General features: G+C 50.6%; 1 protein-coding gene across 6 annotated transcripts in view; it reads right to left on the bottom strand.

Annotated features, from left to right (window-relative positions):
* MTMR4 (myotubularin related protein 4) overlaps positions 1–26,357 on the bottom strand; it is a 61,343-nt gene that overhangs the window by 20,468 nt on the left and 14,518 nt on the right. For 2 of the 6 annotated variants that reach the window (XM_074593865.1, XM_074593862.1), the window contains exons 2-7: positions 19,929–20,002; positions 8,373–8,462; positions 5,757–5,873; positions 4,992–5,074; positions 4,609–4,775; positions 3,088–3,184 (exon numbers count right to left, since the gene is read on the bottom strand). In XM_074593865.1, coding sequence (XP_074449966.1) covers positions 3,088–3,184; positions 4,609–4,775; positions 4,992–5,074; positions 5,757–5,873; positions 8,373–8,462; positions 19,929–19,931 — 557 coding nt within the window. In that variant the 5' untranslated portion in view covers positions 19,932–20,002. Of the gene's footprint in view, positions 1–3,087; positions 3,185–4,608; positions 4,776–4,991; positions 5,075–5,756; positions 5,874–8,372; positions 8,463–10,813; positions 11,154–19,928; positions 20,003–20,120; positions 20,270–26,357 lie in introns of those variants that run through there. The other 4 variants (XM_074593864.1, XM_074593863.1, XM_074593867.1 and 1 more) reach the window with 4 other exon arrangements.

Genomic DNA, 26,357 nt, shown 5'->3' with positions numbered 1-26,357 from the left:
GCCTCTTCTTACCACAAAGTCCATCAGGAGAGATCTCCCTTGGGAGATCTAGGCTAAGCCACACATGTTATTGCTAATGGTCCTTGCAGACTTTTTGGCTACACGTTCATATGGCAAATACAAGCAATAACATTAATTATCACTTTTCCAATAAAAGCGAAGGATAGCGTTAAAGTTTGTAGAGAATTATAACAAAGTAAAACAAAATATGAATTAAGACCAGCCACAGAAACAAGTAGGGAACATCAGCTGTCTAAACCAGTAACAGAGAACTCCAGACAGCTTTTTCCTCATAAAGTCAAAAATAAATAAAACCACAATTGTGAAAAGATCGAAGTTGAAAATGAGCATCAACAACTGAAGGCAAGATGAGCGGTTTTTCCTTTTGGAAGGAACCACGCGTGCACCAAACCCAGCAGCATTAAGGCTGATACAAACGCACTCCTGTCTCGGACAGCATGGCTGTGGCAGACAGGGAATGCCAGAGTGTGCCCATTTCTCTGGGTATGCACATCACCGAAGATGGGAGAGCCACAGGGAGATCATGTAATAATTTTATTGTCATTGTATGCTGAAATAGTAGACTTTTATCAAGACCGAAGGAGTGGTTATTATATGCTTGTATTGCTCTAATGTTATGATGGCTGTCGCCAGGAAGAAGATAATAATTTCCAGATAAGGACATCTCGGTACAGACTTGAAAGACAACGAACAAAGCCATTACCTTGGAGCATCCTGTCTCTAACAACACTGTTTTGCCAATGCTGGGAAATAAAAGATAAAAGGACTATAAACAGTTAAAAAGTAACCCGATTCCTGTGAATAGAGGCAGGTGGCAATGATCAAAAGCCAAGGCAGGATTTAAAGACACACTCCCCGAAGCAGCAGCAGCGAGAGAGAACTGGTTTCTGAGTTGCACAAGCAAATTACACCACCTTTAAGATCTCGGGATGTCTGCAGGAAGCCCAGACCTGCCAGGATCCCCAGGTAGGAACTCGGCAGATGGAGGAAAGCAAAACCAGGCCTTCATCCAGCTTGCTGAGGTTTGTTTCAAGTTGTTTCTTCCCTGGTTTGGTTGGAAATAAAACATCTGTCTTTAGAGAAGTTGGCTAATTGCTGTGTATTACTGGCCAGGAAGCGAACCACAGATGGTCAATCTAAGCTGAACTTTCTGAAATAGTCAGAGGGAACCACATCCCAACATCCAGCAGCAGGAGAAAGCCTGACTGCTCTCAAAGACACGCAGAGACTCTACCGAGGGCAGGGACCTACACGTTCCATGTTCCAAAACTGAGCAGGTCAGGAAAGCAATTTTTATTTGACATCCTTTGAGAAACTGTGTAAATGCCATCGAAGTCCCATTAAAGGTCCAAAAGCAACAATGTGATCAGTATGGCCAAGTAAAAACTGTAAATCGCCCCCCAAATCTAGTGCTTGCTGCCTGGATTCCTGAGGAAGAGAGAAGAGTACAGGCAGCAAACTGCAAAACTCTGCCAGGATTACCCCCCGCCAGCGTGCCCGAGGCTTCTCATGGTCTCCACAACAAACCAGTGACCTGGAACTGTTCGATATCTAGGTGACGGAGATGCCTTTACTGGCTGAGACATAGAGAAAAGACTGAGGGATACCAGTCATTTCATGGAAAGGGAAACGAATTATAGGGAACGAAGACATGAATACATCTGTCAAAGCTTAATAAAACCCTGTTGGCTTAATGCCACCTGCTGCAAAGAATGCAGCAGCGCTTCTCTAAGAGCTCCTGTGCTCTTCTCCAGGAGTAGAGGACAGGCTGGAATCCCTGATCTGCTGGTGGGAAAGATTCTGGAGATCTCCACTCCTTCCACCCACTCACAGGGGACCACCTCCAACACTAGATCATCCGAGACTTGAAACGCTGCGATGGAGAACCCCCACCTCTCTCGGAAACTGTCCCAGCACAGCACCACTCTCCTGGGGAATGATGTTTTTCCTCCCATGTCCAGTGTGAACCTCCCAAGCTGCAATTGTGACTGCCACTGTCAGAAGATGCGTTTCACTGTATTAGCTTTGTAACTGCCCTTCCAGCAGCTGCAGGCTGCAAGCACATCACCCTTTGGCCTCTTCTGTGCCAGAGTGAATGAGCCTCGCTCGTTCACAGCACAGGAAGGACACGGAGCTGTTGGAGAGAGTCCAGAGGAGGCCACAGAGATGCTGGGAGGGCTGGAGCCCTTCTGCTGTGAGGACAGGCTGAGAGAGCTGGGGGGGTTCAGCCTGGAGAAGAGAAGGCTCCAGGGAGACCTTCCAGCCCCTTCCAGTCCGTAAAGGGGCTCCAGGAAAGCTGGGGAGGGACTTTTTACACAGGCTTGTAGTGACAGGACGAGGGGTAATGGCTTCAAACTGAAAGAGGGGAGATTTAGATGAGATCCGAGGAAGAAATTCTTGGCTGTGAGGGTGGTGAGCCCCTGGCCCAGGTTGCCCAGAGAAGCTGTGGCTGCCCCATCCCTGGAGGGGTTCAAGGCCAGGTTGGACGGGGCTTGGAGCAACCTGGGCTGGTGGGAGGTGTCCCTGCCCAGGGCAGGGGGTGGCACTGGGTGGGCTTTAAGGTCCCTTCCCACCCAAACCATTCTGTGATTCTATGATTCCCCAGACTTCTGAGCATCCTGACAGCCCTCCACTGGCTCATCCTGTTTCTCAATGGAGTTGAAGAGCTGCCCGACTTTATGAACACTTTGTATTTTTCATTTCAAACACTGCGAGCATTTTAGAGAGAACGACTGACCAGAAAAGCAACCCTATGACGGACAGTTCCTCCAAGACTCCAGAACATCTTCAAGGATGAATGATGGCTGCCACAATTTAAACTACCTGAGTCAGCATTTACAGTTGCTGCTAGCTCTGATGTTTGGGCTGTATTCCTTCTTCAATCCCATGATGAGAAAGGCAGAAAGAAGGGGGATCTGGCTCATATGCTGATCTGCCTGAGGGTTATCAAGGCCAGGAAGGAGGATTAGCTGGAGTCTGACTCATCCACTGCTCTGCACGGGGACTGCAAAGGGAAGAAGGTAAGGAAAGAGGAGAGTGGGGAGAGCCTGGCGGTGAAACACTCACTTGTAATTGTTGTTGATGTCAGAGACGCGCCAGACATTCTGCAAGTCAAAGCCCATCCTCACCAGCTCCATCTCAAATCGGTATCTCACATGGTCTCCTGGAAGAGCAGAGCACAGGGTATTTACTGACAGCTAAGCACAACTGCCACCATGTTAGTGGCAGCTCCACAGCAACTATCACAGGCTGGAGAGAAACTACAGGACAGCTGGATGGCAGGGATCTTGCTTCAGAAGCCAAAAAGACCTGTCCCTCATGGGGGTTCCTCTATGTATTTTATCAAGCCAGATCACCTCTCAGTCTCCGGGCACACAGCAGCATGGAAGCAGCCTTCTCACGTCGATATCGGAGTGTAGGGGGTTAATTTAATCCCCTTTTGCCCTTCTGACAGAGATGGCTTCCAAAGTGGATGTCAGGAACCCCAGGGCAGAGGAGTACAGAGTACCCACCCCAGGCAGTTCCTTCTTCCAGGCTGCGCTCTCAGAGGCTGACTCAGGGTTTGCTCTCTTATGTTTTGGCCTCGCCTTACAAATCCTGGATGTCTTTGTTGCTCGAGTCTCTAATGTTGTTAATAAATAAATACTACAAAGCTCTTTGCCTCATTCATATCCTGCAGCAACAATTTCCACGGATAAGTTTGTTTATACACAGAATAATACTTCCTCTAAAGGAGAGACAGCAAATATCTCCTAATTGCTGGTGTTTGGGACTGGGTAAGAACACGTAGTTTACCTTTTCTCTGTTAATTTCTTTTTGGTATCTCTTTCAGTTATGCTATTCAACAACAATGCTCCAGCCCAACCTGCGTATGGACATTTCATTCAGGCTACCGCTTCTCTTCTCAAATAGCAGTGCATTTTCAACTCTAAGAGACAGGTTTGTCACTCATTTTAATCCCCTTCTATTCGTGGTGAAGCTGTTTAAAGACAAAGCAACTGCCAGTGAACTTTGTGTTCCCAGAGAAGGGAAACTCCTGATCCACACGAGGGCACCATCGCAGAGCTCTGGTTTTCTCCTTATGGATTCAAAGATTTCACTTGTCCCTGTATAAGCAGGAGCCAGCCGTCTCCACGGAGCTATCATCAGAATGTCATGGCATTTCTAGGTGTTGGAGAAGAGATGTAGATGGACTTGTATTAATTATGCTGCCTCAAACCTGATGATGTTTACCATCCAGAGCCGAGACTGCTTGAGCTCTCTATCATCATGATGAGAATACTGAAGTATGTTTTCTTCATTCACAAGGAGAAAGGGAAAAGCTGCTTATGTGTTTCTGGCTCAGAATGCTCCTTATTGTGCTTATCACTATTATTCTTTTTACCATGCTTGTTATCCAGCCACATCTGGCCATCAGCTGGATCTCTAGGCCAGGTACAGGATGTCCCTCAGCAAGATGAACTTGGGCTATGGCCACAGCAGAGCCTAAGACCTAGCCAGACATCAGTTTATGAACAAGGGTTCAAATTGCATTGCAGTGCTTCTGGCCAGAAGAGCAGGAAGGGGACCTCAGGGCCAGGAGCTTACCTGGACGGCAGAGATGTGCATGTTGATCCTCCTCATCAACACAGACTCCTAAGCACCACGCATGATAGGCAAATGCAAAGAGGTCCTCAGGCTTAGCAGGGCGGGCAATGGCTCGAGTTAGCCTCTTTAGCCACTCCTGGCACTGCTTAAAGGTGGAAAAATGGCACCTGCAAACCAAATGCAAATCATCCTCAGTGGGTATGCTCATACAGCCAAGACACACAGCTCTGCTCCACTTAACCACAAAAAGGAGCAAAGCACCAAGTCTTAGTAACCTTGGCCACGAACAGCTCAATTCCAACGGCAGCAGAGAGGGAGACACCAGAGCTGATCATGGCAACTGGCCTGCAGTGGCACCTACAATACAACAATAAAACGGATACCTGATCACTTTGGAGTCCTTGCAGACGATGTGAAGCTGGAACATATCCCGACACTCCACGCTTTCCATCATCCTCAAAGGCACCTGCGAGGGACAGATGTAGGGCATGACAAGACATCTCACATCCCATAGCAGCCTTGCCCGCAGGCCCATCACGCACAGTCATGGCTCTATCAACAATCGTGAGCTTCTAGTTCAAACTACAAACCCACTCGGAGGCTTATGAAGCTTCATGACTCAGCGCAGAGCCTCCTTCAACAATTACTATTCCAATTTCTATTCTGTCCTTGGGTAGTTTCCCACCTGGGGCCAGTTACTGACTAAATCACATCCAGAGCAGCACAGGTAACCGAGCCAAACAAAAGCTGCAATCAAAGATGGCAAGTGAAGACAGTGAGAGAACGCCTCAGGCTCCCACTGGCTGACTGTCGGTTGCTGGTCTGGAGGTAGAAGAAGTCTCATTAAGACTAGCCTGCAAGAGACCTTAACAGTCTTAGAACTGCCACATTTAAGGCTTGAATTTTAAGAGAACAGCAAAGGAAAGACCTCATTATTATCCAAAGGAAAACCCCATGCACACCGCAAAATGCAGCAGCAAAACAGCAACTAGACCAGCAGTAACTAGAGACAGCATCAGACGTGGCATCCTTCAAGAGGCACAGTTCCCAATGCCACAGACCACCGAAAGGGCTATGCCACCCCTGCCCGCCCTCCCCACATACTGCGAGAGATGATGGTTCAGGCAGCAGGAACAGGCAGAACTTACATTGATCACAGAATCCTTGAACTTGATATGAAGCCGGTAGTTGGAGATGGCGATCACAGCATCGTTTGCATGGCCAAGATACTCCACTCCCTCGCCCTGCAACACAGTGAATGGGACCTGGAAGGGAGACATCACTAATTCAAGACACACGCAGAGTACTTTGTGCGCCATAAATGCCACAAGCTGCCCTTCCGACTGCCCCCGCACTGCATCTCCTGCGGGAAATCACACAGCAATGTGTTCTTTGTGCACCAAGAGCAGGCAACGAGACCAACAGCACTGGCACCCACTGTCCAGCCCCACATGATGGATCTTCTTCTAAGGATGCCTCGGGACCCACTGTCCATCGGGAACCTCCCGATGGACAATTACTTGTGGAGGAGAGGTGTGACTGCAAATATCAAAGATGCCAACTGTGGGCATCTGGCCACGAGGGTGCTGCATGGGGGCAGAGGGCGTTATGGTCCCTGCTTTTTAGAGAGGGTGAACACAGCACTAGCACGAGTGATGAAGAACACGTCAGGCACCGCTCAGACACGAGCTGGGGAGTGCTCTGCATAGCTCCAGGCAGAGCCCGAAACAATCAGAGCCCTTTGTCCCAAGAGAAGGTGTCACATATGGGATCCTGCTGCAGCATTTAAGTGAAGGGGGCTCTTAACAGCACTACGAGACTCGCTGGTACCAATGCAGGCAAGTAAATGAACCAGAGTTTTGACCAATTTCTGCTAACAAGGTTCTGAGAGAATCTCTGTCTATAGTTATTTATAACCAAGGAAATGTCATTAAAGTTACCTGTATTAGAACTTTTTTTAAAAAAATCCAGATAAACAAGTGTCTTTCTGGTTTTCCCTATCAGCCCGGACATGCCATAGCTATTTTTAAAACAGGGGATCCTGGCAGACGGCCAAATGTGATTTTCTTTTCTTGTATTAAAAAAAAAAAAAAAAAAAAAAAAGGCAGAACAGCCTAAAATTCCCCAGGTCCATTTTCCTTAGCTAAGTAGACTCCTCATTGCTCCCTGAATGCCACCTACACCAGGTGACGTTGGTAATCAATTCAATTACGCAAAAAATGTCACGAAGAATTATTTTGGCCAGAGCCTTTTACTTGCCAGACAGGGCATCTGATGAAACCAATTCATTACACTGTAATTAGTACAAGCCAGACCGCCTTGTCTTTATTACGAAGTTGTTTCCATGGCTTGGGTATATGCTGCCTAAAAATTGAATTTCCTAAATGTCAGACTTCGTGTTCAAGTGACAATTGTACTAACAACTTCTCTCTTCTTAAGTTACTTGTACAACAAATAACAACCTTAGGCTGGCACCTGTCTGAAAACCCTTTAAAAATGTTAATTATTTGACATTAAGAGAATATACTCTCTTTATTCCGGCAGTTTATTTATGCATGCTTGCCAGAGCTGTTTTTAGTTGGCATGTGTTTCTTCTGCTTACGTGGCTCTTTCACACAGCAACAGAAGGGAGACAGATTAGAAACGGGATGGTAAAGCCGCGAGAACTGAGAGAGGGAAATCCTGGAATAAACTGACAGATGCCTGGATACAGCTTGTTATCAAGCCCATGGCGTCCTTTTAGACTTCGCTTTACATTAAGAGAATAACAATTTACTGAACGCAAATTACCCTTTGGGAGGGGTGGACTTTACGGTCCTCCACGCAGAAGACTTAAGCGGATTCTGCTCTTCTCCAGGCGGTCCCGGCTCAGTGGCTTCACCTCCCGAGGGCCACCGACCTGCAGCCTTGGCCCCCTGCACCTCCTCAGCCCGCCTTCGCTCCTTCACACCAATCCTCCCGGTGCCACGCTTCAGTCCTTGCTTTTATCAGCACCGTTTACCGAGACGATGCCGCTCAGAGCAAACTCAAATACTGCAGCAGCAGTGAGAACATACAACGCGAGTTTGGCCAGCCATAGGAGGAGGATGATGAGCACAAGGATAAGGTGGCAGTGGGCTACGTTAAAGGAAGCAGCAAACACCGGGAGGCTTTGGCTCCCACCGCTCAGAATACTGCCCTTGCTGCACAGCAGCAACAGTACCCAGGGCTCTTTCAAGGGCCTTTTGCAGCAGGAGGCAGGCACCACATGGAGATTTCTCTTTCCAACAGCTCTGCAGCAGGAAAATGCCAGGAGCAACGTATATTAGGGCCAAATCATCCATTGCGATGAACACCATGGCTACGCAGAGCACAGTCTAGCCCTGATATTTGGCCTGTCCCAGACAACGTCTACCTGCTGCAGAGAGCTACGCGGGCAGCGTCACAGTTTCTCACTGTCAGCACAAGTGGAGGACAGGGAATACCCAGGATGGCTCTGTATTGCATCATGCTCCAGCCGTTATTTCCAAGCGGCAGATGCGATGCTGTACAAATCGCAGCGCCTTGGCAGGGCCGGGAAGGCAGGGCCAGGGCGTACAGAACTGCCGTCAGCAGCCTCCACGCAGGCGGAAAGACTCGCCGGTCCGAATGTGACCTACAGCACCAGCGAGCCAGCCGCCTCCAGAACACGGCCCGGGCTGGAGAGCTGCTCTCAGGTTTCACACTACCTGAGTCGAGCCTGCTGCATCCCGAAGCGGACTGTTTCGGTTTTCTTACTTCCTTACCTGCAATGACTCTTCCTCCTTTACAAGCTCTTTCGGGGGAAACAAGTCCTTGGCCTGGATATACTCCAAACTGGGAGGGCCCTCCTCACCCTGCATTGCAAACAAAACACACAGTCAGACAGTATTTTTTAAGAAAAGGCAAAAATTGAGGCTGTTGGATACTCTTGGCACCCCAATACCTTGGGGAACCCCTGGACCTGTGCATGGAAACACCTCCAGGCCGTGCTCTCTGCATTGCAGGACCCCAGCAGTTCCTCCTGCCATTGCAGAATACCCACCGCACAGTGACTGACCGAAAACAGGTCTCCAAGTCCTGTCCCTTCCAGTTGCGTGGTATTTGGAAAGCCAAGCAGATGCACCTTGACCACACATAGGATCTCAGACCGATGCGACAGGAGTTTGTCATGTCAAAGGTTACCCCATTACCTTCACTACGGCACCACAGCAAACACCGTAACACAAAGGGTTTCCATCTACAGCCCAGCTTCGGCCTGCTCTTCCTCCTCTTATGTTCACAAGGACTGCTTTCTTTGGGGAGTTCTTATTCTGGTCATGGTTGGACTTGATGATCTTAAAGGTCCCTTCCAACCTAGATGATTCTATGATTTCACATAAGAAATCTGGGAAGAGCCTGAAGCTTTTCCAGGAGAATATGTGAGTATGAAACGTAGCCCTATAACAACTGCATCTAAGCGCACCCAACATGTGCCACTGACTGGCGACAGCACCCAAGCAGGGCATTTGTCCTCAGAGCAGCTGAACGTGTCCAACCTGCTCAGACGGAAACCCTGGGAAGCCGATGGAGGCTTCAGAGAAGTGGTCTGAGAGGAGACACAGAGCCTGGACACGCCATCCTTGGAAAAGTGGAGAGCGTGTCTCCATTTGGGACCTGTGAATCTTCAGTCCCTCATTAAAATCGCAGTGCTCATTTTCACCAACCCTCCCCCCACCTTCTGCCACACCACTGGCTCGCTGCACAAGTGAGCGGCATCCAGACACTCAGCTGAGGATGCTCCCCTGCTGCGAGCCCGGGACAGTGTTAATTCTGTGTGTATTTGGTGTGGGAATGTATTCTGCAGAATGCCTATTGCTCTCTAACTACAGCTCCTCTAGGGTCCAGCAATTATTAGGAAATACTCTGTTCTGCAAGCATTAAATAATATTTTACAATGATATATCTTTCTGGGTAAGTCACTGAAGCCAAAACACTGAATTTCAACCTGAAGAAACGAGAACCCAACCCTTTTGTCTCAGTTATAAAGTTATATTTAAATAAGGCTGAATCCCCATACGTTGCTGAGAGCACCCCCAGGTACCCGGGGCGCTCCCCGGATCTCAGACCCCGCAGTCCATCTCCTGCCCGGGTGCAGCAGTACCTGCGCACCCACTGCTCGTGGCTAGCACAGAACTCGGCATCAGCCCTGGCCGGAGGCAAAGGCGCTGCCCCTCCTCACCCACTCACCTGGTCCCTGCGTGAGGCTGGAGACCATGGGGCTCTCAGGGGCCTCTCCTGCCAGTGGCTCGCTCCGAGGCCGAGGTGCTAGCCCAGGAGAGTGCAAAGGAAAGGTGCGTGCCTGCGTGCTGGTGCAGCAGGCAGGGAGCAGAGGTACCCTCCTCTCCCATCACCACTTTGCAGCTTGCAAAGAAATCCCAGTGAGCAGCAGGAACTGGAACAGGGCAGCCCAAGCTCTCCACCGGCCTGAGTGCCCTTGAGCTCCTCCTCGCCTGCAGCACAGGACAGGCGGGAGGCTGAGCATCTCCTCCTGCCACAGCCCCATCCCAGGGTATCAGCAGGGCGGGGGGGGACTCAGGACCCCGCTCTCTTCACAAGCCACCCACCTCCTGACACCCTCAGAGTCCATTTGTCCATGAGTCATTTTCAGGGGGGCTTATGCCAGAAGGGCCATCAGATCTGCCTCTGAGCAAGCAAACTCCTTTCCCCAAAGGTATAGAAGACGCAGAGCTTGGGATTCCCTCCCACACCACCCTCCTGGCAGCCTCAGCACAGGAGGGGGCCTTGCACACCCCTGCCTTGCACGCCACAGCCATGGCGGGAGCGCAGGGCTCCCCTGGGGCTGCCTGCTCTCTCACGGTAATTTTCCAGCTCCAGGCAAGGACGGGCCGGAGCCTGCGTGGCACGGCACCATCACTGGGGCCTTCCGGCCGACTCAGCCTGCTGTGCCCTTGGGCTTGAGCAGGACAACAGCACAGCACCGGCAGGGGCCACGGCATCCTCCGGTGGCACATGGGAGGGAGGAGAAGGGGACCTCCCTTGGCAGGGGGCTGCACGACAGGCTGGGCAGATCCGGGGCAGGAGGATCCGCACACGGCCCTGGCCTCAAGGACAGGCCTGATCTGGGGCAGCCAACTCAGCATGGGAGCTGGAAAGAGAAACTGGCTTACATGGAGGAGAGGAGCGGGGGAGGGAAAGCAGCACTTACAAAGCAGTTGAGCATGGAGCAGGAGACGCGGCCTGGCAGACTCATGTTCATTTCCCGAGGCGGCAGCAGGGCCGGGCAGGCACAAGCAGCATCTCCTTCCTCCGTCCCTCGGCTGCTGCCGGCAGCGGCTCTGAAACCCTCGCGCTGGGACTGCGGCAGCCTCCCCGCTCCGCCGCGAAGGGCAGGAGCATCCCTGCCACTGGCGGCCCCAGCAGGTGCCCGCCACCGCCGCCACCACCACCGCCGGCTGCCGCTGACAATGGAGGGAGGGCGGGCGGAGGACGGCCAGACTCCACCTACCTCCCCAGGCCGCCGAGCACGGCTCTGCCATCTAAGTGTCTCCCTGACAGGCGAGACAGAAAATGGAGCGAGCGATGGAGGGATCACCCCTCCCCATAGGCAGAGCCGGCATCCTGCCCGTGGGCGGATGCCAGCGACGCATCCCCTTCCTCGCCGAGCGGAGCGGCTTGCCGGGAGATGCAGTCGCAGCCGCCACACTCCGAGTGGCCGGCACCTGCCTCATGCCGCACTGATGGCGTGTGGGGGAGTGCCGGGAACAATAGCAGAGGGCTATTTGTGCCCTGGCACTGAGCGCTCTGCCCCGGCACCGAGCCCTCCGCCCTGGCTGACGCTTCCCGATGCCCAGCCAGGATCCTCCTGCTGCCAACCTTTGCCCGTGATGCTCTAGCTGCCCGCGGCCCTCTCTGGCCAGGGAGGAGAGGACAAAGGGGCTGCTTTCTCGCTGCTGAATACGACCAAGCCTTTAAGTCCTCCTTCCCAGGAGCTGCTGTGCATGCGGGGAGTAGCTGGATGTCTCCGGCTCCCACCAGCACCCATGTGCCAGAGCACGGCCCCACTCCCCTCGCTGACTGCCTGGAGGGTTGGCTCCCGCAGGAAGTTTCCCCGACTCTGATCTAGCAACGCTTGCAAACATCGTGGAAATGCCTCGGGTACAGGAAAGGCTGCGAGTTGAACACCCAGCTCCCTGCCCCAGCCCCCCAGGAGCTGTTTTTTACTACCTGCTCTTTGTCAAGTCCATGAGCAACCAGCAAGCTGCCCAGGTCACAACCCACCCCCAAAGCCACAAGACAGCAGCCTGGGCAGTGCCATCTCCATTTCCGTCACCAGCTGCCACTCAGCCCCTCCACTGAGCCAGAGTAAGAATCTCTTTCTTAAAATGCAAAATTAAACCCCAGCCCTTCATCAATCCTCCAAGGCCCAGGCCCGACTATTTTGCTCAAATCATACCAGCTTTTTCACTCCTGGGCCACCAAAACAGAGCACAGCCTGTAGCCATTAAGCTCGTCTTAGATGTGGTTGCCCCAAAGCCACCACAGACAGCTCTACCTAGTGACAACGACAGCATCTCACAGAATCACAGAATGGTTTGGGTTGGAAGGGACCTTAAAGCCCACCCAGTGCCACCCCCTGCCCTGGGCAGGGATACCTTCCACCAGACCAGGTTGCTCCAAGCCCCGTCCAACCTGGCCTTGAACCCCTCCAGGGATGGGGCAGCCACAGCTTCTCTGGGCAACCTGGGCCAGGGGCTCACCACCCTCACAGCAAAGAATTTCTTCCTGAAAAAGGTTTTTCTCAAAAGGTTTTTTCTCAAGTCAGATAAAGGATTTGGGCATTTATCCGCAAGATCATTAAGTGTTAGATTATTCTGAGCTGTTTCGACCAAGAAAGAGCTTTGCAGCACCCAGACCTGCTGCCCGTTGTCACTGCAGGGCGGCAGTGTCTGGGCAAAAAGCCCTTGAATGAACTCCCCGGATGAGAAACCAAACACACCAACTACCCCACAGGCCACAGTCACGTGGGCTTCACCATTCAGGACAAAAGCCCTAGAAGAAAATGCGACCACGCCTGGAGGTGAGCCAGGAAATCCCATCACCACCTCGGCTCTGTCCCGCTCCGCTGTTTATGTGATGCACGGTGGGCAAACGTCTTGCCCAGCCTCAGGGACATCCGACTCCAGCTGGCACTTGCAAACCAAAAGGCATTTGCATTACAAAGTCAACACAAGGAGAACAGCGGGTTATGGACAAGGTTATGGATTTGTCTCGGCCAAATTGGAGTAGCGGGAGAGGTGCCCCGCTCCCCGCAGGTTCTCCTCTGCGGTGAACGCCAGAGGCCTGCTGCAAAACCAGAGCAGCAAAAGGTAGAAGGAACCTTTTATATTGGAGAGAAAGTGTACCTATAAAAACTGTAAGACCAATATTGTTTTTTTCCTGACATGTATCAGGAGAACAGCAACACAGCACGTCTGTCAATAACGGCTGAAGCACAGAAGTCTCTTTGGTACAGAGTCAGAGCATACATCGCCATTTAACATATTAAGTGCATTCAACACACGACCAGCATTTATAACATACAAAAACATAGACAAGGCAGGTGAGAGCTCTGCTCCGACCCACGGTGAGATTTTTAGGACCAGCGCTCAGTTCAGGGCCTGGCACGGGGACTGTTTCAGCTCGAGTTGCAGAAGGACCTTTGTAACCCTAAGCTGCAGCTGCCCAGAGTTAAAAGGTTGTTCATCAGATCATTACTTGGAATTTCCAACCTAAGCTGACCTGAACATCCACAAATAGATCTTCTCCTGCTTTCGCTGGAATATTTTTGCACTTTTAGCTTTAGAAAAAGATTCACACATAGCTTAGGAACTTCTGCCCGAGAGCTGAGCCTGGTGCAGAGCAGAAGTAGACCTTAACCTGAAGTTCAGCAGTGTCTCAGAGGCTTGTGGAGTTTCAGGAGGAACTGGATTCAAACTCCACCGTTCTTCACCTCTTCCTCCAACAGTTCACAAAATACCTGCTCTCCTTTCCATGCAATCAAGCAGAGGAAGCCAGGAGGGATGTCAGCGAGCCCGCCCAGTGGCAGGCAGCCTGGGCAGCCAGGCGTAGGAACGCCGGGCGCTCGCAGCCTGGTTTAGCTGGCTTAGCTACAGGGATTTCCTAAATGCCACCTCAGATGCCTCCCCGGCTGAACAGCTGGTATTCACTCCATTAGTGCCAACCACTACCGGCCTGAACACAGAAGACAAGGTTATTTTCACATAACCGGGCTCCTCCGAGTGCACGTTCATGCAGGGGGAGAGAGAAACCTCCCTTGTTTTCTCCTAATCACTACAACCCTAAAGGTCTCTCACACTTTGAGGAAGAGAGGAGGCGAACAGAACATGGGCAGCATGTTCTTCAGGCCAGTTGGTGGTAACTAACCCTTTTTCCTCCCACGAGCAATGCACGCTGTTTGTGCTGCAATGGCTCTCTCCTGTGCCGCTCCTCCCACCTTCCCGTACTGCTCTGCTTCCACACTGCAGGTAAACAGCTTGCAACCTCTCTTGAAGGTCCCAGGAGGGATTTGGAGGCCCTAAGATAGCATAGTGCTTGGCAAAGATAGGACTGGCATTCAAGGGGCCATCCTGCAGCCTCCGAGGGAGACGATATTCCCTACGGAGACATGCCTGCACGCACCAGGAGCCCAGCACAGGGGTTCACAGGGGTGAGCTGCCACCTGGTCCCACACGCCCAGGGAATCCGTACTGGGAGCACAGGACAGCCACCGAGATGCTGAAACCTCTCTTGTGGCCTGGAGCCAGTCAACACCCCAGACTGCATCGTTTTAATCAAGGGCGAGCCCAGCTTTCTGCAAGACAAGGAAAAGGGTGGTTCAAAGCGCAGCAACACCCACCCCCGGCGAAACACAGGCAGTCTCACACTCACAGAAAGGTGGAAGCAAGAAGCCAAAGGGTGAGAGAAGTGGCCCTGTCCTCTGCAGGGAGGTGCCACTGCCAGCGCAACGGACTTGGACTTCTGAGTACAGGTATACCCATCCCAACCCCGACATATCTTTATCCTCCATTTCTTTTCGGCACCCCAAATAAAATTACTGTAAAAACTCTTTTACTAGGTAGAGCGCACCACTTCCACCCCTTCTATGTATTATCATCAAATCGTCTAGGTTGGAAGGGAGTCCAACCATCAGCCTAACACTCACAAAACCACCACTAACCCATGTTCCTCAGCACCACGTCTGCCCAGCTTTTAAATCCCTCCAGGGATGGCGACTCCACCACTTCCCTGGGAAGCCTCTTCCAATGTTTGATAACATTGAAAACAATGTTTTGGTGAAGACATTTTTCCTAATACCCAAACTAAACCTTCCCTGGTGCAACTTGAGGCCGTTTCCTCTCGTCCCATTGCCTGTTCCTTGGGAGAAGAGACCGATCCCCCCTGGCTACCCCCTCCTTTCAGGGAGCTGCAGAGAACGAGAAGGTCTCCCCTCAGCCTCCTCTTCTCCAGGCTGAACACCCCCAGCTCCCTCAGCCGCTCCTCACAAGACTTGTGCTCCAGAGCCCTCACCAGCTCCGTTGCTCTTCTCTGGACACACTCCAGCACCTCAATGTCCTTCTTGTGACGAGAGGCCCAAAACTGGACACAGCACTCGAGGTGGGGCCTCACCAGTGCCCAGTACAGGGGGACCATCACTGCCCCAGTCCTGCTGGCCACACTGTCCCTGATACAGGCCAGGATGCTGTTGGCCTTCTTGCCCCCCTGGGCACACTGCTGGCTCGTATTCAGTTGCTGTCGACCAACACCCCCAGGTCCTTTTCCCCCGGGCAGCTCTCCAGCCACTCTGCCCCCGGCCCAGAGCGCCCATGGGGTTGGGGTGACGCAAGGGCAGGACCTGGCACTTGGCCTTGGTGAACCTCACACCATTGGCCTCGGCCCATTGACCCAGCCTGGCCAGACCCCTCTGTAGAGCCTTCCTGCCCTCCAGCAGATCAACTTGGTGTCCTCTGCAGACTTACTGCAGGTGCACTTGATCCTCTCGTCCAGGTTATTGATAAAGATATTAAATGGAATTGGCCCCAAATACCAAGCCCTGGGGAACGCCACTCGTGACCGGCCGCCAACTGGAGTTAACTCCATTCATCACAACTCTTTAGGCCGGCCATCCAGCCAGATTTTTACCCAGCAAAGCCTACACCCATCCAAGCCATTATTAAGGGTAGGCTTTTCATCACCACAGCACAGTGCATCACCCTGCAGACGGAGAAGAGGGAAAGCAAGGGGCAATGGCCATGGATAGCAGGGATCTGGTAGCGCATCCATTGCACAGACTGTCCTAATCTGCCTCCAGCTGGAGAAAAATGACAGAAAAATTGGCAGGAGGAGGTGACTGTCCTGGGAAGGTACTCTGAGGATATCAGAAGCAAATCGACAGGAGACAGGGCAGCTCAGGCGGACAGCCTGGGGCTCCAGCAGCCACTGAGCCTTCGCCAGCCGCTGCAGGCTGAGATGTTCCCAGCAGCAGAGGTGTTACCAGGGAACTCTAGTTTATATCTGCCCAGGTCTGAATATTTTTGATGAAGATTAGGTAGGAACTGGTTATCTAGATCTTTTTACTGGTAAGGAGAGGAAGGGAGAGACTTGTATCATTTAGCTCATCCTAAAAGTTAAAATTTATCCTCTCTGCTTAGCAGATACCTACATCAAGGTGAGATGAATTGCACTTAAAACAGGTTATTTCTATTTCTCTCCACGGCCCAGGCAAGGGTTTGACATAGGCTGATGCACAGAACTGACTCGCTGTGGCCAAAGGGACTTCTTGTTCTGCCTTCTCTACTTCTGTTGCACGAAGGGCATCTTTGTTTCAGGTCCCTCTACAAAAATAGTCCATTTCCTCAAAGCCTAAAGAGGTCCTTGGGTGAACTGAAAGGCTGCTGAGCCACTGAGGTGGCCTCCCAGAAATAAACCCCTAAACTTATGTGAAAAGAAGTTACTATTTTATACCCTGTAAATCAGGACTGGGATGGTGAATGCCATCTTTTCGTCTTTACAGGATGAGAGAAGAGCTTATAGATCTGTAATACTGCATTTAACATCTGTTCAGAAAGGTGCTCAGAGGTGAGCACGTACCAGAAATATGAAGCAAGAAGCCTTTGAGATGAGGGACAAACAGACAAAAGTCAAGGGCTATCAACTCTGTATGCCAGCAAGAGGGGACGAGGGACGGCTAACCTGCAAAACGCCACCTAGACTAACAGTCATGGTCCCCTCCAAAGGGTATTTCCACTCCAAAGGGTATTCCAAAGTGGATTTCCACTGTGGAAATCCAGATGTCTACAGTCCCAGTGTCCCCAGTAGTAAGAAAAGGGAATCTGCTGTGGGAGTTACGGTGTGCGGTAAGAGCTGAGCCCTGAGCTGCTGGCAGAGTCGCACAGCAGCTGCACTAACTTACCCGCCAGGTTAGTTTTAAGTAATGTATTAAGGTGCTGTGTGCTCGTTAGGATTTCCATTAGTCAAAGTTAAGGATTAAACCACCACTACTGCTGTTTTCAAGGTCATTTTCATCAACAGGGAGTCCTCAGTGAAGAAATGAGGAGAGTCTTACAATCAAAGCAAAGAAAGCTCTTAACCGACACTAGCCCAAGTGTTTGTAGCAGCACAAAGGGGAGAGCAGCTGGTGATCCATGTTTGGGGTGCTGCTGAGTAAGGGAGAAGCTTTTGGGCATGCCCTTGCTGACCAGAGGACATTGGTGCTGTGCCCTCTGACTGCTGAGATCACAGGTAATTACCTAAGCACTCAGCATGCGTGAGGAAACAGGGTTTCCAACCAACCCTCCTCGCAGCTGGCTGAAGCAGACAATCCCACGGAGCATCCATTAACCAGCACCCGACCTCCATCCCTCCCTGCAGAACGGTGCTTAACTCAGGATCACAACCCTCCAGAGAGGTCACAAAAGGACTCAAAGGAGGTTGTCAAGAGTTTATATCAGCTCTCTACCTCCAACCGCTGACAGAAGCTCAGGTAGGTAGGTGGAGGCAAGTGCTTATTTGTACACCTTGCAACTATAAGTTGCTTTCTCTCCCTTGCCATGGGGGATAAAAAGCCTGTACTCTCTTCCCAAAACAGTGAGTGAGGGGGGTGCGGCTATTTTGTTGGCTGTTCCCCCCCCCCCCGCCCAGAAAGGAAAAAATAATTTTAAAGAAATCAAAGGAACATTTTAATAAAATATGAAAACCCCATAAATCCTTTTTGGAAGGTCCTTTGAAACAGCAGTGTCATCTACAGGAGCAAAAGCCCCTCTTGTCTAGAAGAAACCAAGCCATTCGTGGTTACAACTAAGGGCAGGCCAGGGCCAGGTCAGGATAAGTATCTGTCAAGAAAAAGGAAAGGAGCACAGTGAAAAGCAAAAGCTTCCATGTTTTAATAGGTCCAAAATTCCAGCCTAAGCACCTCAAAAAGCATACATGTCCAGAGAGGGGCGACAAGGATTAGAGATGGCTTCTCTACTGAGAAGAATTTAAAAGGATGGAGATCTTCAGATGTCTAACGGGAATGCGAGAGACATCTACAGAATCCTGAAGAGCATGGAGATGCTCACAGGCAGTGCCGCACTTCACCGGTACTCCCAACACAAGAACTGGGGACCATCAACTGGAACGACACAGGGCAGGCTCAAAAACAAAGCAAGAGGGGCTACCCCACACAACCCAGCAGCGCAGCTCTTTGCCACAACATGTCACAACTGCAAATCTTTACTTGGTTTTGAAAAGCAGCTAAATGAATTCGCGGAAGAAAAGGCTACCAAGGGCTCGCAAAACATCAATAAATTGTTTCTGGGTTACCAAGTTGCTGAGCTGCGGACCCTGACAGATAAGGGCGTACACCACAGAGATGCTCCCCAGGCCCTCCCTGCAGTGCTCACCCAGGGTCCCTCATCAATGGGGCCTTCGGCAGACCCAGCCTGGCCTTTTCCATGTTACCTGGAGAGACTTTTGGTGGATTTTCCATGTGTTTATTGACTTTTTTTTTCCCCATTCATAGCCGGATACATCTGCATCACTCTCAACTCAATCCCATCCAGAGAAGTTGTTGGGTTTTTTTTTTTTATGCACCCAGTCTGACACCAGGGTAATTCCAACTTGAAGTGTAAGACCCTTCACCAGGTTACAACAAGGCCATACTTTCATCTCTCCACCCCAGAGCACACTCCTCAACCTGAGGTGTGCAAGAAGCTCTTCCAACGGAAAGCACAAGACATCTTGAAGCCAAACCAGGAGCACGAGGATAGGGACTACACCAAAAACGCTCTGTGTGTGACTACTGGAGCTGACAGTTCAATTAATGCAGAGAGCACATTTCCTTCTCTATTCCAGCTGCTAATAGATCACATGGGGGACAATCCCATAGGAGATGTCACTGTTTCCTCCAGCAGTCTGCCAGATTTATTTTTTATTTTTTTAACATGTTTAACCTAAATTTTCATGTCCTCAATTTGAAATTCCAGCCCTTTGACTGTTTCTGCTGCTCTTCTCTGCACTCCTTCCAACATAACGATAACGCTTCTGGCAGTGGTGAGCCCGGAGCTGATGATAACACATTGTTACTGCAGCAACGCTCAGGCTCCTGCCCACCCACAGCCCAATATGCAGACCACCATGTCGCCTTCTAACCCTGATTCAAACTAGCCCCCTAATGATGCTTTCAGCATATCTTCCAACATTCCTGAGCTCCAGCTTCCTTCCTCCCATCAGATCATGCACATTTTGGGTTATTTCTTGCTGGAGGCATTAGAGGCGCTTTACCTGAGTTTATCAGCAATCTGGCTGTTTTGGCTGTGTTTCAGTCTTTCCAGGTTCTTTTACACCATATTTTTCTGTGACTAACTATTGTGAAATTTCTGCTACTTTGGTGGCACGTTATTAACACGGTGTTAAATCTTTATTGAGAGATGACAGAGGAACTAGAATGAGAAACTCCAGCACTAACTTTGAAAAGCAAAAATAAATCAGTAAGCCACAAAACCTGGACGACTATGTCAGTAGTCCAAGGAAGCAAAAGGGGATTCCAGTCTTATTTACTTTTTTTGCCTGGTATGTTTCAGTAACAAGTTTAGGGGTAAACTTACCCTACCAACAGCATCTTGGCCACAGCAATAAAACCCCTCTGTATCATATTATTATATATAATACACAATACTATAGCACTCTTCTTTCCCATTCTTGTATTTAGTCTCATACATTTAGCAGCGGTAGAAAATTTGGACACACAAAGAAAGAACAAAACCACCCACAGAGGACTGAGGCAGACTAGAATATATACTCACCATCCTCAGACACCCTCCAAAATCGCCTGGTTCAATCACAACTCAGTCTCTTCTCGTTCTTCCACTAGTCTCACCTGCAGCGAAGAAGAGACAACCCAGAGCAGAAGTTTAGATCAACAGGAATGATACTTCAGTATGAACATAGAGGGGGGGGAAAAAAACCCAAGAGCCCACGAGGCCCACACCCTGTACCTATTGCTGCCAACCTCTATTTAGTGGCCTTTTCGGGAGCTGCTGGAAATCAGACTCAACACCGCAGGGGACACACCAAATCCCTTCGGTCAGGCACTACACACAGCATGCAGGGCTTGGTACCCACCAGCACACACCAACCAGTACCCAAGAAGTGCAAACAACACACCTCGGGGCAGCGGCAGGGAGCTGAAGGAAGAAAGACATGGTCATTACAGTTCCAGGACCTGGGGAGGATCCTTCTTCCTACAAAACTCCAGTGCTTGGAGAAGATCGCTGTGGTTTTGGGAGGAAATCATCTCTAAAATCAAAACTTTTCCTACCAAGGAGGCAGGGCAGGATGCAAGAGCTCAAAGTGCCACGCAAAAGCCAGCAGCCCCTTCTGCCACCTTTCCCCACATTAGCAGGGAACAGGTGCTCTGCAGGAGGGGAACAGCCAAGCAGCAAGGCTTGAGCATGGTCCTGCTCTAAGAAGATCCTTTCCAACAGCACTGGATGATCCCAAGGTGATCCTGGGATTTCCATGGAGGAACAGACCCTTCCTGAAGGTTTTCAGATCTCTCCGATATGGGATCACTTGATTACGAACATCTTTCTTGTCTGTCCAAATTCTGCCCTCTGTTCTGCTCTTCCAGCCCCACTCAGGGGACTGAACTACACGTGATTAAACATTGTCATTGGAAACTGGTTGGCAGCTGCTCTGTGCCCTCCTGTTCCCGGTGCCACTCACCCGGCTGCGCAGCCCCTTCTCTGTAGCACGGAAATCTGCACACGTGTCCCAACCAGTTTGAAAAATAACCATGTTTTAAGTGGGGATGTTCAGTATTTAAGTGTAGCCTGAAGATGGCTTAGATTTCACCAACCAAACCCGATTTGTGCCAGTCGCACCAAAGCTCCAGGAACACTCAAGATCTTTGGTAAGTTTTGCCACCATTTATTTTAACCTTTTTCCTCCTTAGATGAAATACAAAATGTCAACAAATGTGGAACTGGAGACAATCTAAACATCTTGCATAACATACCCCGCCTGAGAATTACTTCTCCTTCCACCATTGCGGGATCGGGTCGGCGACAGAAGAGTTTCGGAATAGCTCCTCAAGGCTTTCCTTCCACTCAGGGATTTCTCTCCCAGCCCAGAATTAAGCGAGGCTTGACACCCCTGCATCAGAAGGCCAAGCTGGATGCCAGCACTAAGGACTCATTTTTGAAATGTAATCTTCCCAGTGAGCAGGCAGCATGCACGTCCTCCAGCTCCCCCAGCACGGCCACGCCACGCAGGAGGGAGCCCCAGCCGCGCTGCCAGCCAGCAATAATTACCCTTGGACTTTCAGCTGATTTCTCCTGTCCTGCCATGCACTTGATGAGAAAGGACAGGAGAAAAGAATGGGAGTTCAGAAAGGATTCAAAACTTGTGCGCTATATTACCTGACATTTAAGAGTAGATCACCGAGTTCCAGAAAAATAAGGAAAAAAAAACCTATGATGGGAATTAACTTTTTTCCCTAGGAAAACAGAAAAAGCCAAACAGTGCAATATCTCACTTCAGACCTGGATCCAGCCTGTCTCTTTTCAACTATAAAAGCCTTTTTCCCCCACTATTTAGCAAAATGACCACACTTATCAGACTTCATATAGTGAAAAAAAAAATAAAATAGTAGTAGCAGCTTACCACACCACCAGCAAGAGTCGCTACTAACTGGCAACTTCCAAATTAGGTGAAAAGCACAATTAGCAAGGGAAGTAAAATGTTAAGTACGCTTTGTTCACTAGACTGAAGATATCTGAATTATTGATAACACCGAATGACACATGAGTACTTTTCCTGCAGTACGCTTTGTACCAATTTATTAAATCATCGCTAATGGCTACTTCAGTTTCTCACTTCCTTCCTTGTAGGAGAAGTCAGTCATCGCTAGAAACTGCGACTCTCTTTGGCTACGTCATGTTTGAGGATGTTCCTCCTCGGTCCCACCCCCCCGCTGCTCTTGGAAGCCAGTTGCCCAGAGGAAAGCAGGCCAGGGCGGCCGGGGCTCCGCAAGCCGCATTAGCTCAGCCCGCAGGAATGCTCCTCCGCCCCCAGGCCTTCCTCCTCCGCCCCAGGGAAGCCATAAAGCTGAAGGGGCTCCTGAGGATTTGTGGAATGAAGGAAGCCAGGGGATACCACAAATACCCCAAGTGCTGCTTGTCCCACCAAGGACCTTCAGCACTACCCGAAATACACGTGGCCCAGTCCACCCATCCGCAGGCAGCTTTGCCCATGCGCTTGTGCAGCTCCACGTGCTGGCATCCCAAACGCATCCCCCGGCTCCAGGGCTGGCTGTGGTCCTCCTCCTTTCAGAGGCTCCTGGCTTTGCCACTGTGGCCCCCCAGCCCTTGGGAGGGAGGACGACACCCCTCCAGGCTGGCACCTGCCACCTCTCCTGCAGGAGTCACATGTGTGGCCTCGTGTCTGCTCAAGGAGCGCTTTCCCATGCAGGAGGTTGGATTCCCCCAAAATCCAGGTCAGAAGCTTCTGTAAAATATCAGTCACAGGGGCCGGGCTGGAGCTGGCCACCCACTATGCCCAGCCAAAGTGGAGGCTGACGCTGCCAAATTAAACCAAGAGGGGACCAGAGAAAGACAAGACAAAAAGGATGAAACTGGGGGGAAGATAAAAGAGCGTGATGCCCTTTCCCACACAGATGGAAACCACAGCCCAGAGCCCCAGGTGTTCTGCTGCCATGCAATCACAGGCAGAGCTTGTGCCCCACAGCTGGGGGCCAGCAAAGCCAGCAGCCCCTTGCCCTCCCCACTGCTCGCCTGGGACAGGCACAGGACAGTGCTGCTGGTGCCGGTCCTGCTGACGAGGCCAGCAGGTGATGCTGCCTGACACACCGCAGCTGGGGGAAGCAGAGAAAATAACTCGCTTCACTTGAGCGTTTTTATAGCTTGTATCCTACCCTGGAACTACAAATCTCAGAGCCAAACCCTCAGATAATAAGGAAGTGTCAGGGTTGAGAACACTCATAAAAACCTCAGTTTGCTCTCCCCAAGCCCATGTGACTCACGTGCCTTATTGCACACTTCGTTAGGCAAACGCCTGATTTCCTCCAGGGATCTTTGCCTCTCCCAGAGCGAAACAGAGCTGCAGGGACCGAAGCAGCGGCCGTCTTGAAACCTCTGCCCTGGTTTGCTGCTAACAGAGATGCAAGGGCTTGCAGAAAAGAGCCTGGGCAGCAGGAGCGAGCTCTTCCCGCAGAGCTGGACCCATTGTCACCCACCACCCAAGCCAGACATGTCACAGACAATCAGCGACTATTCTCCATTTTCTGGATTGCAGCTCCGGACTCAAACACCCGGGTTGCCTCTCAGCTACAAGCCAAGTCAAGGTGTGATACAAACTACATGTGCTGGAAAACCTGACTCTCCAAGCAAACAATTAGGCTGTCAAAAAATAAGAAGAAACATTTATTCTCTCTCTGCCTCTCCACATCTCACAGAGGTGCCACGAAAGCCTATCGTTGCTTCACCAGTGTGTATTTATGGGAGCCTCACAGAAAAGCTTGTGAAAAGCTTAATAGCCCTGCCTTCAGCAGAGCTTGATTAACGATGGCAAGCCAGGCTCAGGAAATGCTGAATAATACAGCACAGCAGGGCCGGTCCCTGCCATGGCCGGCCACCAGCACGCCGTGGGGAGCAGGGGTCCCTTGGGAGGGAGGAAGGATACCCATTGGGGCACATGGGGGTATTTTGGATGCGCATGTGGAGCTTTGGAAAGGTGGGAAACACAGCAAGCGCCCGCTATGGCTTCCAGCCTCGTTAGCACTGCTGTGACATGGCTTTTGGTGCACCCGCCCCCCCCCCCCCCCCCCCCCGGCACGGTGGGTGGCCTCGCTGGCAGCTCCACGCTTCCCACTACAAGACTCGTTTTTAATTGCTTATAAAACTTTGCCAATTGTTTGCAGTTGGAGTGAAGCTCTCTGCACTCAGCGCCTGCCCCAGGCAGTGATTTTGTTTTAATTTCAGCTAAAATAGTAGAGTTAGTCCTTATGTACTTAACAGGGAAAAACAAGTCCTAGTATTAAACAGATGTTAGAAGAAACAACCAGGAACCCTATTAGCCTTATTTTGATCCCAAATGAAACAGAACAGCCATCTCAAGCCTCTCAACTAATTAGAGGCTAAAAATATAATTGTCAGACCACATAGTTACATGCAAAGCGGATTGTATGGGACAGTCCTTGTTATTTTAAGCAAAATTACAGGTCCGAGGGCTCTTTCAAATGAAGACCGCTACCAGCTGGTTTCAACAACAAAAAGCTTTTTACTGATGAATAACTATTAAAAGAAAAGATTGGGCTACCAGAGCTTAGGAATGTCACAGTAACAGCAGATGATGATGACAAGTTGCCAAAGTATTCGGATTGCTCTGCAATGCTAAGTGACTGTAACTGAAGTGCGTACGGGTATGACCAGAGGCAAGGTATGAATTCAGAGACCCAGAACTACCCACAAGACGAAGGGCTGCTGTTTTCCAGGCCGTGTACCTTAGAGGACCCCACAGTCACCTCCACACGAGCTGCCCAAGAAGGAGCAGGCAGAAAGTCTACTGCAGTAATATGTTAAAGTAGTAAACAGCAGAGGCGGTGAATTGATGGCATTTCTGTTCCCAGTGCTGCTGGGGCCATGACTACAACTGCCTCCAGGTGGCCACAGCAAGTTTGACGCATAAAGACAAAACCCATCTAGTCATCCAAAGCAAAAAACCAAGCTTGCATAAGCAGCTTAAAAAAAAAAATAATAAAAAGAAGACTTGCTCAATATGTTTAAGTATTTATGCAAAGTACAGGCAGCTCTGGGGAACTCTGCTGACAAGGATATAACTCAATCCAGTTACTGGTAGATGAAGTTTCAAAATTGGATAAATTCCATAAAGCTTATGAAAAAAAGCTGGCCTTTTTATTGATTAGAGTACTTAAAAGGGATCAGATACTATTTTTTGTGCAGGTCTAAATATGTGAATCCTGACAGATCTGTGAGTAAGCAGAGCTGCCCGTGATGCCCTTGGCACACCCCAGCTCCGGCTGCTCTTCTCGAGGAGATGGGTGACTCAGGATTACAGACCGTCTCACACTCAACGTCAACCTACCTGCAAGATGTGGGGAGGGAAAGGGATGTTCTCCCACAGGAATGCAGGTACCCCAATGCTGCATATGCATCACCCATCCCAAGTACCAGGGGACAGTCTCAGACCAACAAGGAACAACACACGGGCATCATCTTGCTCAGCCCAGGGCGCAGAACCACGTCCTGCCCGAGAGCTGAACCGCCCTGACTGCCCCACAGCCACCATGGCAGCCAGGAGAGGGTAACGGCCTGCAAACCCTTCCTGGCCGTCCAACCCAAGAGTCAGTTCATGATTAAAATGCCCTGAAAGTGTTTTCCTTCCTGTTTAAAAACCTCTTTGAAGACTGATTAGGCTCCACTTGCATTCAAAGCAAGAATACCAAACATAGGATTGCACCTGAGAGATCAGACCAGGACACATAAAGCAGCTCTTTGCAGGATGGCAGAGAGACCAGGGAAAGCTGCCGCAGCCAGAAACATTCCCGACTACACAGCACCGTCCTAGACAGGAAATTCACCTTTTGGCCCCCCAAAACATACCCAGATTTGGCTAGTGCATCACTAGTCCTCATGCACATTCTCAGTCCAAGTTGATACAGCTGTGCAGTGAAGATGGCAGAAGCCGTCCCCTGAGCCAGTGCCATTACTGGTCACAGAGTCACACGGGTGACATCGGGACAGGTTATCCAGCCCTGCTGGACTCATAGCTAGGCATCGAGCAGAGAAACAGGATAGGCATGTGCCAGCTGCAGAGGAGGGAAGCTGAACGTGTGCACATGGATAAGATTACTGTGAGTGCAGAGCAACAGGAGGATGGAAACCAGAGCCATGCTGTGAGAGCTGATCCCTGAGGGAGTGCCGAGGAAGCGGCAGAGTGAGGGAGAGAACAGGCAGAGCAAGTTTAAGGAAGGGATTTCAGGAGCACAACTGCCATGGAGTCAAACCTCCCGAACAGTGAAGGGGGTGAGGATAATTTGAAGATTTTGCCAAGCTCAAGGTTTTTGCACCAGCAGTTCTAGTAGAGCAGGTACGGCAGGTTGAGGAGAGGAGGGACTTCAGTCTGCATGGGCTACCTACAAGGGACTGACCATGAAAGTAGGAAAAAAGTCAACGAGTTAAGCAGGAGCAGAG

This window comes from Larus michahellis, chromosome 7 (assembly GCF_964199755.1).
Source record: "Larus michahellis chromosome 7, bLarMic1.1, whole genome shotgun sequence".
Classification (NCBI taxonomy): domain Eukaryota; kingdom Metazoa; phylum Chordata; class Aves; order Charadriiformes; family Laridae; genus Larus; species Larus michahellis.
This window is presented reverse-complemented; position numbering and strand designations above follow the sequence as displayed.